Below are 18,072 nucleotides of genomic sequence, written 5' to 3' on the forward strand. Positions count from 1 at the left end.
ACCTTATTTGCTTTTGTCATTCTTGTTTTCCCTGGTTTAAATATTTCTCGAATGGACCAATTCAAACCGAATGTGAGCACATAGTGTCCTTGACGGTATTTTTATAGTTATTCCAGTCACAGCAATTTTCAAACAATTTGCCAGAAAAAGCTGTTTTAGATTTGTTTGTTTTCAACTAAAGCTAATGTTAAAAAGGCATACTTCTGAAAAGATTAAACAGGAAACAAATTTGTCTGTGAATGAAATTTTGAACGGAAAACAAAGACCTGCAAGGTGTTGAGCAAGGTGTTGATGAAGGCAGCATACAAGAAGAATAATTGGTGTACCTCATCAAGAAATATGCCCCTTTAAGTAACCTTATAACCAGTAATATGCAAATGAGTACAGGTATGATAAAAAACTCTTAAATTAACAAACCAGGGGACTGACAGCTTGGAACTGGTTTGTAGGTACCTTTGTAAATTAATGCTGTTTCTAAACCAGTGATTGATGTCTGTGCCTGTACCAATCCAACCATTTGAACATTGAGTACATCATATGTAGAGTAGTAGTATGATATAAATATCTTGTTTAGATATTGAGATATTTAGATTTGATTATTGATTAATCATAGTGAATTATCCTGACAAACAGGAGGTAAATAATTCAATTGAAGAAACAAGCCAACAAGCTCTTCAAAACCTGCCTCGCGTATTACGGGATATTGAAGCTGTCAAGCAGGAAGCAACCTTTCTGCAAGAACAAATGCAAATGGTAAAAGAAGACATCAAGAAAGTAAGTACAGTAGACATGAGTCCCTGATGGGAGGGCTTAATTGATGTATTCCTGTCCCATTCTTTTTCAGGGTATGATGTAGGTCCCTGCCTCAAAGTCCCCTTTGCTCAATACACATACAGACACACACACTTACAGAGATACATAGATAGACAAGTATGTTGGTAGGTGGATAGTGTAAGGAGTACATATGTTTTAATATGACTGTTGTATGTGAACTTTGTCAGTATGAAGTTTTGGATAACTTGGTAGAATCATTCATTTTACTGAGAGGAACAATTAGTACAGAAGGTGGTAAAAATAGAATGGCATATTCCAAGAAGGACCTAAATCTTGGATAGTGTTTACTAGGATGATGACTTTGGGATTAAAAATTAATGTAGTAAGATTTTCCTGGCCTTAATTTTTTTTATGCACTAGTTCAACCATCCAAACTACAAAAAAATATCTACAGCATATTCTGAAATTTGCTTCAAATATCCATGTATGTGCCGTGTTCATCAGTATTCCTTTATTTAAATATACAGTCACACTTATTACATAAATTGTTTTCATTACTACACATGGCGATATCTGCCCCTCCCTATACAGTTGCTTTTACATCCACATATATGATTGTATATTTTATGTTAGAGGCTGATGGCTTGGAAATTATGGATTTTCAAGACAGTTCTGTCCTGGCTATAGTTTCTAGTCTGAGTATATATTATACTTTGTATGTCTTCAAGTCTATAGTAGCTACAGGGACATTGGCCCTATGTTTGTAAAATTTACCAACTTTTGTGTCCTTGGCATGCAAAATAGTGTAAGGAAAAATAGGGAGACTAGTTCCAATTATTTCATCAAGCAGAAATATGTTGACTTGATTTTTTCAATGGATTTGACAAAAGAAATTTATATATTATGCTTGTAAGATCATAAAAAACTAGAATTATGTGTATGCCTAATGACACGTCATTGCATTTGAGTACCCTAGTAATGCATGTGTGAATTTTCAGTTTAGTTCTGCATTCCCCATCATTTTGCTGATTTTTATCTGAATAGCATGACATTCATAAAATTTTTCCTTGAATTTCATTGCTGTACATTACAGCTATTCCTATGCTATGTACTATTCTTAAATTAAATTGGTTGATTTTCTTTGATAGAGTTATTACAATATTTAAAGAAATATTTACATAAAGCTTACTTGTGCAAACTGTTCAAAATATTTTTATATGAAATATATATGCTAATTTACAATAAAATTTGACGAGGTTGCTTCTCTAAATTAACAGAAATAATCAAGAAAGTCTAAAAAAAAAGTTGCAGGTAATTGTGACTACGGGTAGAAATGTTGTTTGCCATCGTGAACGCCTGCGCTGCACGTAGACAACATCTAGTCATTACGTGACAAACACATCAAGCATACTGATCAAATGTAATTCGGTGGTAACTAAATCTTTCTTTATATGACCATTTTTGTTGGTCATAACTTGCTTTCTGAAAATATGGCATTTGTATATTTGCAGACCACTACTTTTATGGTTATTTTACAATGATTTTGAAATTTCCACTGTAATAGCCAAACATAACTTTATTGTATATAATAAAATAACTGTTTTGATGCTTCACATTGTTGCTAAATTGTAGAACAGCAAAAGTTATTTGACTGGCAACAAAAGTAAAGTAGCAACCTTCAAGGGTACAAATCAAAGAGAATTCTAATTTTGTGCAACTTGGGAACATTGAATATCTCACATTCATTATTCATTGTTTAGAACGCACAGGATTTAATATAAATGGCCACTTAAAAAAACGTGTTTTCTTGTTGGCTGCCATCATGTCTACCACTGAATCTTTTGTGATTTACATTGTATTCATCACATTAGCTGAACTTCATGTATAACAAACAATATGTCAAATTCAAAGAGACCCAAAATTGGTCCTTTTTTATTAAAGAGACCAAATTGATTTTGATAATTCAGCACTGTCATCATAGTTTTTGTTGTAGGAGTATTCCATGTGAAAATTTAATGGGATTATGTATTTATCATATGTAATTTCTTGTATGTACCTGTAGGTAGAAATTGAAGGATAAAAATATTGCAAGAATATTCCTGCAATCTGTGCTTTATGTACCAAGATTACTTTATTTCAATGAGTAACATGGGCCATCACCCTGCTGATTTATATATGTGAATAACTTAGCTCTTTCATTCATAAATCTAATCAAGTTGAAGTTTTGATATACTGTAAGCCGGCTTTATCAATCAGACCTGCAGATTTAGTCACATGATAACTTGTCAATCATTGGCTCGCAGTTTGCGGTACTGAGGCAACAGCAAGTCAGGCATTGGCCATCATGGGACCATAGACAGTGGCATACAGGCACTGTGTTGCCAGCATGGGACCATAGACAGTGGCATACAGGCACTGTGTTGCCAGCATGGGACCATAGTGGCATACAGGCACTGTGTTGCCAGCATTGGACCATAGTGGCATACAGTCACTGTATTCAAACTTATTTAGGACATTTTATAACATATTTGTGAAGAAAATGCATCAACAAAATTGAAACAGTCTTTCTTCTTCTAGTTTGTGTCCTGGTTTTCAAAAACAAATTGAAGCTATCAGTCATAGTGAGCTTGAAAAGGAGTTCAATAGCAGTGCACTCAGATGATCCCTGGAAGACAAGTTCAAGTGCTTGAGAACATATAGAATGACATTTTGTGCCGATCATAGTTATAACAGATTTGAACTCTTATTTTAATCCAATTGAAATAAGGTGTCCACTTAATCACCAGATATGCCAACTGCAAGGAGTTGTATGCATCAACAAAATAGGGCCGTTCACAGTTTACGTCACTGTTCTCTAATTAATATGCAAAAATAAATATTTGTCCGCATTTTCAGATAACGCTTTTGAAAATTACGCATGCAAGAACGACGAAAATACATCTCAGTGGGTGACTGCTAGTGTAACAATGAATACTAAAAAACGTATTCACGACTCTGAGTATTAGCTGCAAAAACGGCCATGTATGCAACATTGATAAAATTTGTCCGCATTTCAAGCTTCGTGTGCGATGTCGCGCGCGTACAGCTATATTTAGAAACAAACCTGTAACCGTGAACAGCGCTATTGAAATAGACATATTTTTGTTCAACAGTACCAGTAGCCTTCATTCAAAAGTTAATGGTTTGCCTTTCTGTTTGTGCCTTTATGCACATGTGCTAAATGTCTCTGGTAAAATAACATCATAGATCCTCTAAGGTACTATTCTTTTGTTGATGCATTTGTATGACCATATTCATGTCAGTGTTTGACATATCACTTGTGGGGATGCAGATAGGGTCAGTTGGGCCAGACTCCACTTCAGGCATAAGATTTCTTTCTGATCAATTTTCATTTTTAGCGACGAAGTTACGTAACTGAGGAAGCTTATAGAGTTGGGAGAGGCAAAATTGACGTCATTTCCGTCAACAACTTCCGTAAAACTATTTTGTCACACCACGTGATCAGTGTTATTTGACGACTACACTAGCATACCTCCATGGCATACCATTCACGTCGCACACTCACTATCAGCGGAAATACCAGATCGTGTTCAATTGACATTATAATTGAACTTAGAGCGTACGTGTGAGTGTATTGGCTAACATGAAAATGCGATAGACAATGATGCATTTACGTTAGAACGTCCATGCTTCATCATATTGTTTTTGTTCTGTCAGTGTAAATTACGAGATTGGTGGATATTGATGGACATCATGCGTGCGTTTGGTCCTTGACACCTGACATGCATGTCGTTTCGATCTCCTTTTTACTGTGCAGGGGAGAATGAATAACGTTCCTCATGGGTTTCAAATATGTCAAAAAAATACGAAGTTTTGTGTGGATTTACGATTTCGTTTGTAAAATTACGAGTGAAAATTTCAGCGTGCAAGAAACCTCAGTCTCGACATCATGCGTGCGTTTGGTCCTGGACATGCATGTCGTTTCGATCTCCTTTTTACTGTGCCGGGGAGAATGAATTACGTTCCTCATGGGTTTCAAATATGTCAAAAAAATACGAAGTTTTGAGTGGATTTACGATTTCGTTTGTAAAATTACGAGCGAAAATTTCAACCTCAGTCTCTACTACCTCCACATGTATACCACACCAACATGAAAGGCCGGCCTCTGAAACACTCAGTGTACTGTAAGCGTGTGGAAATTTGCGTAGTGTTTTTTCTCATTTAATTTGGCAAATTATCAGCAAAAACCTCAATAATTCAAGGTAACCCTTTCTTCTCAATCGCTTCCTGGAGTTTCAAAGTCATACCAACGAAAATGAGTGAAAAATTTCGATGCAAAAATCGTGCATCGGCGAGAGTAATATGCGTAAGCTTAAAGAGACTGAGAGTATTCATAGAGAAATAGCCCATGATTCGAGCTTGGTTTTCCTGTTTTTCGTTTGAATTTTGGCCAAATAGTCGCTTTTTAGCAGGTTTTGAAATTTTTAAAGCATCTAAAAATATTAAAATGACTTTTCATTAACAAACTAAATAAAAAAGTAAGAAATTCAATTATTTATCTACAAAATAAAAATATTTCGGCAGGCTGAATCATGCAGCTAAAAAGTGAACAATCAATGTTTTGGACGAGTACATGCGTGTGAGTGATTTTTCGCGGGGATTCCCCGACCGTTCATTGCTGTGGCGCTCGAATACGCAGTCAGTTTCTGTGAAGGCAACTGGTCAATTGGACCCCACGCCGATTGGACCCAAGTCAATTGGACCAAATGATAGAGAGAGAGATTATTTGGGTCCTACTAATTACTGCCCGTGACTGCCCGTAGCTGCCCGAGGACTGCCCGAGAACTGCCCGAGGACTGCCCGAGGAGCAAGTAGGCCAAATTTCGCCAATTTTAACACTAAGCCAATAGCTTGAACTTATATTATGCCTGGCTAACCAAAAATATCATTGATTTAGTGTTTTCTTTGGCGGCTTTAGAACCCGAAAGACGCCGGGCTTTCGACGAGAAAGACGTCCCCATCTTGATTGTGAGATCATACCATTCAGTGCAAGGGGTGGTAGGCTATCAAGCTATACGCACTCGGCGAGGTTATTGTACCACCTCTCGGACTAAATGGTATGATCTCACTATCAAGCTGGCGGATGTCCTTCGAGCCGGGCCGTCTTCAGAGTTCCAAAACCGCCGGAGAAAACATCAGGTTAACGCCAAATCAATGATATTTTGGGTTGGCTGGGCATGATATAAACTGAACCTATTGGCCTAGTGTTAAAATTGGCGAAATTTGGCCCACTTTTTCCTCGGGCAGTGCTCGGGCAGTTCTCGGGCAGTCCTCAGGCAGCTACGGGCAGTCACGAGCAGTAATTAGTAGGACCGGATTATTTAATCATTTCACATTTTGTTGGTCAGCCCATAGACCCTCGTTTTTCTCGAGGGTCTATGGTCAGCCAACGTCCAGTATCACTGACCAGCATTAAAAACACTGTGACTAAGACTTGTATTGCATAGTTTGTTATTCCAGTCTCGCAATTATAAACAGTGAAGTACACAGTGAAGTACAGACTCAGTAGTACGGTACAGTAACACATGGCCAGCTTTGGGAGCCTAGGCCGACACACGGTGGCCGGCTAAGACCATGAATTGCTAGAGAACTCCAAATATAAAACTACGTATGCTAAACCAAAGCGATGCTCGAATAGTTTGGTAAAACCTCGCGATCAATCATGGGGTCCAATTGACTTGGGTCCAATCGGCATAGGGTCCAATTGACCAGAAACCTCTGTGAAACGGGATGAAATTTCTTTCAGGCGAGGCATTTCAAGTTACTCTTTAGAAAAGTTACTTATTTGTCAGTTGTTGTTTTACTGTTTCATGACACATGTTTCTGATTCAATCACTTGATGACCTGAAAAACAACGATATTTAGTACTCTTTTTCAACAGACTTTTAGTAAGTAGCCGCGGTACAGCTGTCAAAATACTATCGTTTTCAAAGTACATTTTGAGTGAACTTTGTAAATGAACATTCTGAACCATCGTGTAATGTTATGCTTGGAATTTTGTTGCTTTTGAGGTTTATTCGTGGTTTTTGTTTCAAAAGTGAACAATCAATGTTTTGGACGAGTACATACGTGTGAGTGATTTTTCGCGAGGATTCCCCGACCGTTCATTGCTGTGACACTCAAATACGCAGTCCGTTTCTGTGAAAGGGGATGAAATTTTCTTTCAGGCGAGGCGTTTCAAGTTACTCTTTAGAAAAGTTACTTATTATCAGTTGTTGTTTTACTGTTTCATGACACATGTTTCTGATTCAATCACTTGTTGACCTGAAAAACAACGATATTTAGTACTCTTTTTCAACAGACTTTTAGTAAGTAGCCGCGTACAGCTGTCAAAATTCTATCGTTTTCAAAGTACATTTTGAGTGAACTTTGTAAATGAACATTCTGAACCATCGTGTAATGTTATGCTTGGAATTTTGTTGCTTTTGAGGTTTATTCGTGGTTTTTTGTTTCTTTTATATCATCAAACATTGACAAGTAAGCTTGTAAAACTAGCCTTATGAGAATTATGTGTTACTTTCTTGTTTTGTAACATGTAAAGAAATAAATAAGTTGATTTCTTTTGATCCTTTCCACTTATTGGTATTTTTTCCCGGTTTAAAGTTACTAATATCCTTAACCTTTAGTCTCTACAATCTTAGAAAAAATGAAATGATTGATTTAATAAAAGAAACTTATTGTGACACAGTTCAGTCATTTTCATAACTCTAGTTCAAAATTCAGTGTGCTATACTCATATCTTGGCAGTGCTGAACTCTTCTATCATAGTATCTGCAATTGAAGAATTACTTCACATAGAATAATTTGTAAATGTAAATCAGTGCTGTTGAAGATTATTTAATTGTCAGGGTGTTGCCAAATCTTGTGTGTATATAAAAAGTATGTCCGGTTCTTAGATGAGCTATATTGGCATACAAAAGTTGATAACTGACAATTTAATTAATACAGTCAATTTTGAAATTTACTCAAAACTTTTGAGACTGAATTTGAAACTTTACTAAGGATTTTTGGTAGCTAGAGGGGAAACAGACATACCAGTGTGATGGGCGGACCAGAAAGTCCATGGAAATCGAGCAGGTTGTTCTTACATGAACATAACATAACATGTTTCAACACCCAAGGAAACATTTGTAACTTTATAGTCAATGCGACATATTAATAAAATTATTTCAATTTTGTATTGGAATATCACAAAACAATGTTGTGATCATTGCAGTCCAGCTAGCTGTTATGAGTAAGCATGTGTACTTGGCTGGACCGATCAAGTTTCTGCAAAAAATCATTTCACCATCAATGACAAGCTAAAGTGACGTCTTTAATAAATGTGTCCATTCAATCAATATCCAAAGAAAATCAAGGCTATCAATGACACAAAGAAAGTTTGTTTAGAATTATATTTTCGTTTTAAACTACAGTTCTTTGATGCAGTGTGGTCGTCTGGCAATCCATCATCACGGCACGGTAGTGCATGCAATACACAGTCCACACTGTCCAATCATCTGGCTTATTTTCCTGTTATAATTCAATTGTGTCAGCATTTTGTAGCAAGGAACATACAAAATCTTGTAGATAAATCAATGGATGATCTATGTTGATCTATGCAAATTCCAAGTTTGGTGGACATGTGAAAATTATGTTTTTTGCCTTCATGTACAAGATGGCATGTTTTATACCAAGCTGGACGCTCACTGCTAAAAAACAATAGGTTTTATTACAGTTTCTCATTTCCACCCTTTCTTTGCATCTTTCTCAGCAACATTGTCCTGCTTTATCGAGAATTAAGGTAGCTTTCCACCTTTGCGACGACCTATTTTCAAACGTGAATTTTGCCATCAAGATGTGTACTTTTACCCAAGTATTATATATCACCTAAAAGCTATTTCTATGAATTTTTTTGTTTTATCGAGAAAATTAGTGTGCGATGAATTTTTTGAAGATCTTAGTGAAAGTGTAAAGAAAATGGGTGGTCTCACGTAAAAAAGTTTAAGTCTGAGCGGAGAGGGGCTATTGTTTAGGTGTTAACGGGCAATTGGTCTTCAGAATACTGGCTACAAAACCGTGTCTCAGATTTTTGAAAAAGGCCTTAGTTTTTTCACATCGTTGAGTCAAAGTTTATCCACCGATTAGTCTTACAATGCCGCCTAATTAAGCAGCAATAACTCGACTTTAAAATCTTCATAAAAAAACTGAGACACGGTTTTGGAGACAACCTACTCGACAAACGTCTGTGAAAATCTGGTGAACTTCCGTTCACGCGTTCTCGAGTTAAACTCTTTTGAACGTGCTGCAATGTGACAAAATGCCGAACTGAGAAAAAGGCGATTTAGTAAATTGGTTCGGGTTTTTCCTTTTGAATGGCAATAAACAATGTACTCAACCGACAAAACACTAAAACAAGATAGTGAAATCAAAGTGTTCAACTTCAACAGTATATTCACTCATTGAAATCAGTGTCAACGGTCGAAATGAGGCTAAAAGGGTGAATTTTGGGAGCGTTGTACTCTTTTTAGAGCGCAATCTACACAGTAGCTGATGAGTAAATAAACTTGGGGAGTGCCAGGGAAGGGATTATGCATAATCTGTTGACTGATTAGTTGTAAGGTTTAAATAGAGTATTAACTGTTCGACCTAACTGTCGGAATGCTACGGCACCTCGATGCCGTCTACACGAGCGTTTGGACTTATTACCTCCATGACAAGCGTACACTGTAGTGTAAGTTTATGGCAGCATTCGATTCGACCTCGGAAACGACTCACGGCTGCGGAATGAAAGCGAGCCCGATGAGTGATATAGAGAAAACAATATTGGCTGACAACAAAAATATCTGCGTTTGTATGTGGATGTACATTTGCGGTGTCTGTGATCATGGAGATAAAAAGAACAGCTAGTAAGCAGCCATTTTTTAGATCTTCACGCGCCTTGAAAACCGATTAACACTAATCAAACTACGAGAATTTCTGAGACAATAGTTCGTCCTCACTCTGTACAGCATTTCTGTGGGTGAAGACCGTTTCTGGAGTCATTTATGCTAAGATGAGCCAATCGCCTGTCGGCGGCATAAAAGTCAAAGGAGAGAAGTTGAGAAAACATGAACATACTAGAGAAAAGTACGTCATTTCATCAAGCGCAAGTTGCATGCGATAGACCGCTCGTCAAGCGTCATACGTCACAGATAGATAACTCTCTGCTGTCGTTCGTATCCAACATGAGTACCATCGATTCCAGGCGAATATGATATCAGACCCGTCTTCATACATGTAAATTTCAGGATTAGGATGGTGTTTTGCACTGTATTCAAATAGTTAGCCGTAAGCGTCTCGTTCAATGGTTTACCGACCAATGATGACATGTTGATGAAAACTCAGGCGATTACATTATTACGTTGTGACGGTCAAATTCATATTGAAATTTGTTTTCGGTCCTGCAGCATTTTGGCTACTGCCATGGTAACTGATAACAATGTTGTCGTGTCCATTCCCATAAAATCATTTGATTCACATTCGTCCGGTGTACGATGAACATTTGTTAGTCGACGTATGTTTTTACCTTGTCAAGGTCGGTAACGAAATGGATAAGGAAAAACGGGACCCGCGGAATTGAAACGACTTCGACATTTCAGTTCACTGCCATTGTGCCAAAACGTCTGCAAACCAAAGCAGCTATTGTTTTGTGGCGCGTGATTTCTGCATTGCTACGTATTTTGCCTTGGGAAATTTCCTGTCGATGTCTTGAAGCCCATGCAATTTGTTTCCACCTTGTATTTTCTAATCCCAAGTAGTTCAAGAGCCGCGGTTTCTGATATTTCATTTTTATTCATAAATTGTTCAACTCACTCAGTATTCTCATCGAACGGACAATGTCGGGTTTCTAGACCTTTTGGCGCAAAGTCGTTTCGGCCGCACAATTTCCGACGCCAAGACGTTTAGGCAACGCGACCAAAGACGTTGCGGCACTACCTGATTGGGGGAACTCGTGCCAAATGTTACAAATCAAAACACTGAGAAGTATAGTGTCAGCATTCACATGCTTTAAAGTTTGTGAGAACATGGTGAAAAACCGTGAGGAAAGAGTTTCATATCATTTTCAATAGCAATAGCCGCCGACACTGTCAAAGTTTGAAAAGCGGCGCCTAAACGGCACTGTAAAAGTCATACTGGTCAGAACGCAAAGGTCACTCTTATGAATATGACTGGTCTGTCAGTTACTTATAAGTTTGAAGGGAAAAAATAAATCGTAACGGGGGTGTCGAAATGTCTTGGGGCCAAAAGAAGCCGAAACTTCGGCCGAAAGAGGCCGAATGTTGCTTGAATGTTGAAGATGTGAAGGGTGTCTGTTGCGGTATTCAAGTGTTCCCGCTGTCACTGAGGCCGCCAGTGGAACGTACCATTTATGTATACGGGACAGCCTCTTCAAAGATGTTTAACATTACGAAACTTATCCACCACTCCTGGTGCTTTACAAAAGCACAAAAATGTCCCAGATAAAACATTTAGTGTGTGGGCCATTTTTGTAATCTGAAATTGTACCGTCAACAATGTCATAAGTCTGACCTTGTCCGATTGTGTCGATAAATTATGATCTTTTGGGAGCGGCCACCCCTATGAGAAAAACGGTAAGACCCACCTTTCGCCAGGTACACTCTATGGTCTTGACCCACGCAGTGGACGGTAGGTGTTAATGGGATTTTCACAGCGGATGTTGTCTAAGTGCATGTGAATACTGTGACGCTGCTTGCTTAGCGTAATCTTGTCAATCAAGACTTAACGGTAGTCTCAAATGCCAAAATGTACACCTGTGCCTCTCGTACATTTTTATTCCAAAATTTCACCCAAAAACAGGAACTTCACGACCAAGATATTCTACACACAAGGAAGATCAATATTATAGGAATACTTTTCAGGGATAAAAGAAAAATCGTGTTTTTATCTCAAAATACCAAAACAAAGGCAGAAAGCTACCTTAATGCTAATTTGTGGAAGTGTCTCAAAGATCTGAACATCTGTAAGACTGCGAGTACCAGGCGAGGCTGCACTGCTGGCAGACTAATGCAACGACCTATCCAAACTCAGATAACTCCTCATCACCTGCTGAAACGTTTCCATCCAACCAATCACAGTTTCTCAAACAACTATGCCAACCTCGTTAATATCCCTGTCAGTACAACAATCACTGCTGAAACAATGCACAGAAACCCACCACTGTCGGTTTCAAAACCTGCTTCATCTCAGAGACAACACAATTCCTTTCGTTGCTCTTTCATGAATTGCCGTTCATTGTGTAATAAACCTACTGCAGTCAAGGAATTCATGCATGAATGCCACCTCGACGTACTTTTCCTAGCGGAAACATGGCTTCGCGACGACGCCAGTGATTTATCATTAGTTTCTGACTCTCTCCCGCCCGGTTACAACATCATCAGTGTTCCTCGGAGTCGACGTGGAGGAGGTGACACTGTCATATTTGACTCGTCACTATCAGTGTCACAAGTTCCGCCAACCAGCTCATTTAATTCGATAGAAGTGTTGGAATTGCGTATAAAGACTCCGTCATCGCACATAACTGCTGTCACTGTGTACCGCCCTCCGCCAAATAAGACAAACGGTCTTACTGTCGATAATTTCATTGAGGATTTTACGAATTTTTTGTCATCTAACCTTGACAAAAATTCGCCATTAATCATCGTTGGTGATTTTAACTTCCATGTCGACGATCACAATTGCATAAGTGCCGGGAAGTACCGTGATCTACTTGACTCTTTCTCCCTGCGTCAATGGATCTCCGGTCCCACTCATCGTGCTGGTCATACCATTGACCACTTAATCACACGCATCGACGATACTACCATTACCGACGTCCGAGTTGAACCTATCTATGCCATATCTGATCACTATCCTTTGCTTTTCACTGTCAACCATCGCCATCGGCAGCATATAATATCAAGAAACATGAAATGTTTTTCTGCTGATTCATTCGCCAATGATCTCTCATCATCAATTCAGCTTCAGCCAAACACCGAGGTATCGAGAAAATTGGACATAATGAATCGCGTATTACGTGACACATTTGATAACCATGCCCCTTAGTATGCGTGCGAAATTTGTTCAAAATAGACAACCTGCACCATGGATCACCAAGTCTGTTACGAATGCAAGATCAAAAAGAATGAAAGCTGAACGGATTTGGAGAAAATCTAAACTAGAAGTACATCAACAGATTTACAGAGAGTTGCGGACTCACGTTGTTCGCCTCGTTGAAAACGCCAAACGTCATTATTATTCAGACTTGATTGACAATAGCAAAGGCAACCAGAAACAGTTGTTTAATATCGTTGAACGGTTAATCGGCCAACCTCGGAGATCTGTTCATCTTCCGAAGCATGATAACCCGCCAGAAATCGCCAATCGCTTTGCAGATTTCTTTTTACATCGTGTGAAGTCTCTAGTTTCGAACTTGAGCCAGTCATCCGACGATCTTCACCATCAACGCTCATCACTGATTTGCGATTTGAAACCTGAGTGTCACTTCGAATCTTTAATGCGAACAACCACTGAGGAAGTCTTGCGTACCATTCGGTCATCTCCTTCGTCCACATGTTGCCTAGATCCAATTCCTACCAAGATCCTGAAGCAGCCAGAAATCCTACAGGTGTTACTACCGTACATAAATGAGCTCTTCAATGACTCTTTACGTGATGGTATTGTACCCACTGATTTTAAACATGCTGTTGTTAAACCTCTTCTCAAGAAACCATCTCTTGATCATGAGATTCTTAAAAATTATCGGCCTGTTTCTAACCTACCATTCTTATCACAGGTATTAGAACGCATAGTTGCTACTAGGCTGACCAATCATATTGCTAGTCATTGCCTGAGTGATCCGTTACAATCCGCGTACAAAGCTGGTCACAGCACAGAGACTGCTCTCTTAAAGGTTACTAATGACATATTGTTAGCACTTGATGCAAAACATGATGTATTTTTGGTTTTACTTGATCTTCTGCAGCGTTCGATACCGTTAATCATAATATTTTATTAAGTCGGCTGTCAGACCTTCTTGGTGTTTCAGGAAATGCGCTTAATTGGTTCCACTCATATCTTTCTAACCGTAGCCAGTGTGTTATTATCGATTCCACAAAATCATGTTTCCGTCAAATTGATACCGGGGTTCCACAAGGGTCCGTTCTTGGCCCTATACTATTTAATGTATATACATCTCCTTTGGGGAAATTAGTTGCAAGTCATGGTTGCCTGTATAGTTTTTATGCAGATGATCATCATTATATATATCTTTTAAGATCAATGAAGCTTCTGTGACAGCCAGCAATCTTGAACTTTGTATTTCACAAGGTAGGTCCTGGATGTCTGCAAATTTCCTTTGTTGAATGATGATAAAACTGAATTTGTAACTTTCTCTGCATCTTCCAGTAATGCTTCGGATGATAGAATACAGGGGATAGGGTCGGTGACCCTGATTCCTGCTCAAAGTCAGGCAAAAAGTCTTGGAGTTATCCTGGATTCTGGTCTTACGATGTACCCTCATGTCAACAATATCTGCCGCTCAGCTATTTTTCACTTACGACGCATTGCAAATATTCGCAAATATCTCTCTAGATCAGACACGGAACAGTTGATTCATGCTTTTGTGACATCACGCATTGATTCATGTAATTCGCTTCTTTATGGTCTCCCGAAATATTCAATTGATCGCCTTCAACGTATCCAGAATGTAGCTGCCAGAATTGTAACTCGCTCAAGAGTCACTGAGCATATCACCCCGATTTTGTTTCAGTTGCATTGGCTGCCTGTGTCTCAACGTATTGTTTTTAAGATTCTTATCTTCACCTATAAATGTATCCATTCACTCGGTCCAACTTATCTTTCTAGCATGGTTAATTTGTACGTCCAACCCGTAATCTAAGGTCCGCTGACCAATTTAAACTGTGTCAAAGCAGGTCGCGCACAAAGAAATATGGGGACCGTGCGTTCAGTATTGCCGCCCCCTTTTTATGGAACAATCTTCCAATTGAGGTTCGTCGCTCCCCAAGCCTGACAAGTTTTAAATCAAGTCTTAAAACATTTCTTTTTAATTCTGCTTTTAACTGAACTCATTCATTGTATTTTTTTGTTTTTGTTTTGTTTTTAATTCTTGTAACCTTTTTAAAATTGATTGTATTTTACCCAGCGTCTCTGATCACACTATTTGTGTGGATTTAGTCGCTTTATAAATGAATAAATTATTATTATTATTATTATTATTATTATTATTATTAATATTCCCCAAACCCCTCTTCTTGCATCCCTACCGCTAAATGCACGGAGGAGCACAGTGTCATATCATTGACGCTATTTTTGAATCTTCGTTTCAGGTTGAACAAGATACGGCTCAGTCAATGCAGATGCTGCTTGAGTTAGATGCCATAAAATCAAGAATGCAAGCAGCTTCAACTGCCCTTAAGGTTTGAACCAATTCTTTCTACGGGCCCAAGCCCTTTGGCTGGGCCCCTATTGTTTTTGTAGGAGTTTGACCTTCTTCTTCTTCTTCCTCTTCGTCTTTTTCTTCTTCTATAACTATTTTGCTCATCTAGAACTCAGAAAAACAGCTTGACATCGACTTCTCAAATCTGATACATATACCACAATTGTTTGACCATGAGCACCTTCTGCGCATCATTTATTGATTGACTGCTATTTTAAATGCACAATGGCTACCTCATGGACACTACTGACAATGACAGTGTACCCAAACAAAACAGTTTACAGTGTACAAAAACAGATGTTTCGTAAATAACAAATGTGAAACAGTAAATAACACGGCATTTTACTACCCATGAGTCTGTACCCAAACCATTCACAAAAGATACTATGTTAATGGTACAGAGCTTGTTTATCTACGCAGAAAAGACAAGTCGATTTTTAGGAACAGTTACTTGCTTTGTTTCCTTGTGCAAATCATTTTGTACAAAAAGTTTGGGTGCCTTTTATAGCCAAGCAGGGCCTTTAAGTCATACTTAAATGTTAACTGAAGTGCAAGGTGGTAAGAGCATTAGTGGATACCAGTGATAATATCTGCTCATGCATTCGTGTACAATCCAATTAAATTCTGTGAAGGTAATTTCTTAGGCCACACTCACTTTTTCACAGTAGATCCCCTCCTAGAGTTCCCTGTAAGACTTTTTGAGGCACAGGGACTTATTAGGGGATCTACAGGTACATGTATGGATCTGTTATTATTATTACTTTCACTGGTTGGAAGGATGCAGCTACTAGTATGAGCATGGAAAAAGTTGCTTTTATACTTAATCTATAAATAATGTTTCAGGAAGCTGATAACTGGACGACATTGATGGCTGATATTGATGACTTGTTTCAGTGTCAGGATGTCCATGCTGTAAGTATCCATAATTTACGACTTCAATTTCAGATTATTATCAATACATTGAAATTTAAGTTGATATTTTGTGTCAAACAATGCATAACCAAATGTGAACTGACAGAAAATGTATCTGTAAGAACAATAATCTGATTTTTAGCTAATTATGTGTGTGTGTGTGTGTGTGTGTGTGTGTGTGTGTCTGCAGACAGTTCATAGGATCAGTATCAATCTGATAAATACACTATCTTAAAATGGAAAGCAATCATTTTTTTGTAGATGGGATAGTATAAATGATTCAAATTTATATGAATAACTATCCAGAAGGAAGATATTCTCAGAATGACTTTATTAGAACTGACGAGCCATACTACAGATATCAATCATACAAGCATGTGAGGTTTAAAGTCATGATATAGTAGTTTCATGTAAATGTTATACCAATTTGCATATGTAATGAGCTTTTAACAAGTGGGAGATATATGGACTTTGTGGAAGGAAAAGGCTTAAGTCGATAAAGCTTCAAACATATTGCTGGTACAAAGATGTGACAGATGGAATAATGACCTGCAGCAGATCCATGTCAGCCAATTGCTACTTTTGATAAAGATAGATGATGTTTTCTGCTATAACGCTACAGCAAAACAAGGGGAAGGAATGGAAGAAGACTTTATAGAAGAAATAAATCTTACAACAACACTGGCGGGAAGATGTGGGAACAGCAATGACCACAGCTAACAAAAAGTTACATACAGGTTTAATCAATGTGAAAATAGTATAAATACCAAAGCACCATGTAAATGTGGTCAGACTTCTGGGGTAATGATCCATTAGAGTGATCCTGACATTTACAGTAAATTAAATCTTAACACTTAATTTTTTAGATTGCAAAGAAGTTACTGGCAATGCAGAATAGTCTGGTAAGTTTCTATTTATACCAGCAAAGGCACACAAGACCAAAAGGGGGATTACCTGCTGATCGGGAGAAAAATTGGCCCCCTGATCAGGAGAATTTCTCCTGAGATGGAGACTTCTTATGATAGAATAGTTCTGAGCTGTTTAATAGAGATATGCGCATTTAGAAAAGTTGAACAGTATGTTTCTTATCAAATTTGACGGTGGGTTTACCACTGGTCTGAAAAAGTTTACCATTGCTTTCTCTGCATATTTTCATATTTATTCCATGATAGTGATGCCTTCTGAAGGAAAGACATGCAGCAAATTGTCACTTACATGAAACATGTATTTCAGCCTTGTACTTTTTGACTTCAAAGTCATGTCCCAGAATTCAATCATTAGCACTTTTAAACTGTTACACATTTAGGACAAAGTCTACCGATTGGGAGAATTCTTCATTTTTAGAGAAACACTTGTCGAATAGCTGTATCAAAATACATGTAACATTTGTAGGAGGTCTCCTCATTGGAAGATTTTCTCCCAAGTGGGAGGGAATCGCCATTTTGGTTCAGTGTGCCTTGCTGTATATACCATAGTACGCAATCATATAAATGCATGTGAATCACTTCTTGACCAATTCAATTTTTATGGTGACAATGTACATATTGGGAGCCATCACACAAACATGCCTCAAATAAATTATTGTGTTCAAACCTGCCGCAAGTATGACTTTCTGTATCTAGATAGGGCTCTAGCAACTGTTTAGAAAATGAAAAATTGACTGTGGTAACTCCAAGGACATTCTTACTTGGGACTTAGTAATTGTTTAGCAATTTTGCGCAACAAATTTAAATGGAACAAGTCATCGTTGATGACACAGTCCCCACTTGTTAATGGGTGCTTTGATTACAGGTCCTCAGAGAGGATAGAGTCCTCTTCATTAGGTCTGTGATAAAAATACTTTTGAATAA

The 18,072-nt window shown here is 38.1% G+C and overlaps 1 protein-coding gene across 3 annotated transcripts in view; it reads left to right on the forward strand.

Moving 5' to 3' along the window:
* LOC139147056 (conserved oligomeric Golgi complex subunit 7-like) overlaps window positions 1–18,072 on the forward strand; it is a 148,812-nt gene that overhangs the window by 26,090 nt on the left and 104,650 nt on the right. For 2 of the 3 annotated variants that reach the window (XM_070717905.1, XM_070717907.1), the window contains exons 4-7: window positions 634–774; window positions 15,201–15,290; window positions 16,154–16,222; window positions 17,089–17,124. In XM_070717905.1, the coding sequence (XP_070574006.1) occupies window positions 634–774; window positions 15,201–15,290; window positions 16,154–16,222; window positions 17,089–17,124 (336 nt within the window). The remainder of the gene's footprint in view (window positions 1–633; window positions 775–15,200; window positions 15,291–16,153; window positions 16,223–17,088; window positions 17,125–18,072) is intronic. The other variant, XM_070717908.1, reaches the window with a different exon arrangement.

The sequence above is a fragment of the Ptychodera flava genome, chromosome 13 (assembly GCF_041260155.1).
Source record: "Ptychodera flava strain L36383 chromosome 13, AS_Pfla_20210202, whole genome shotgun sequence".
Lineage (NCBI taxonomy): Eukaryota > Metazoa > Hemichordata > Enteropneusta > Ptychoderidae > Ptychodera > Ptychodera flava.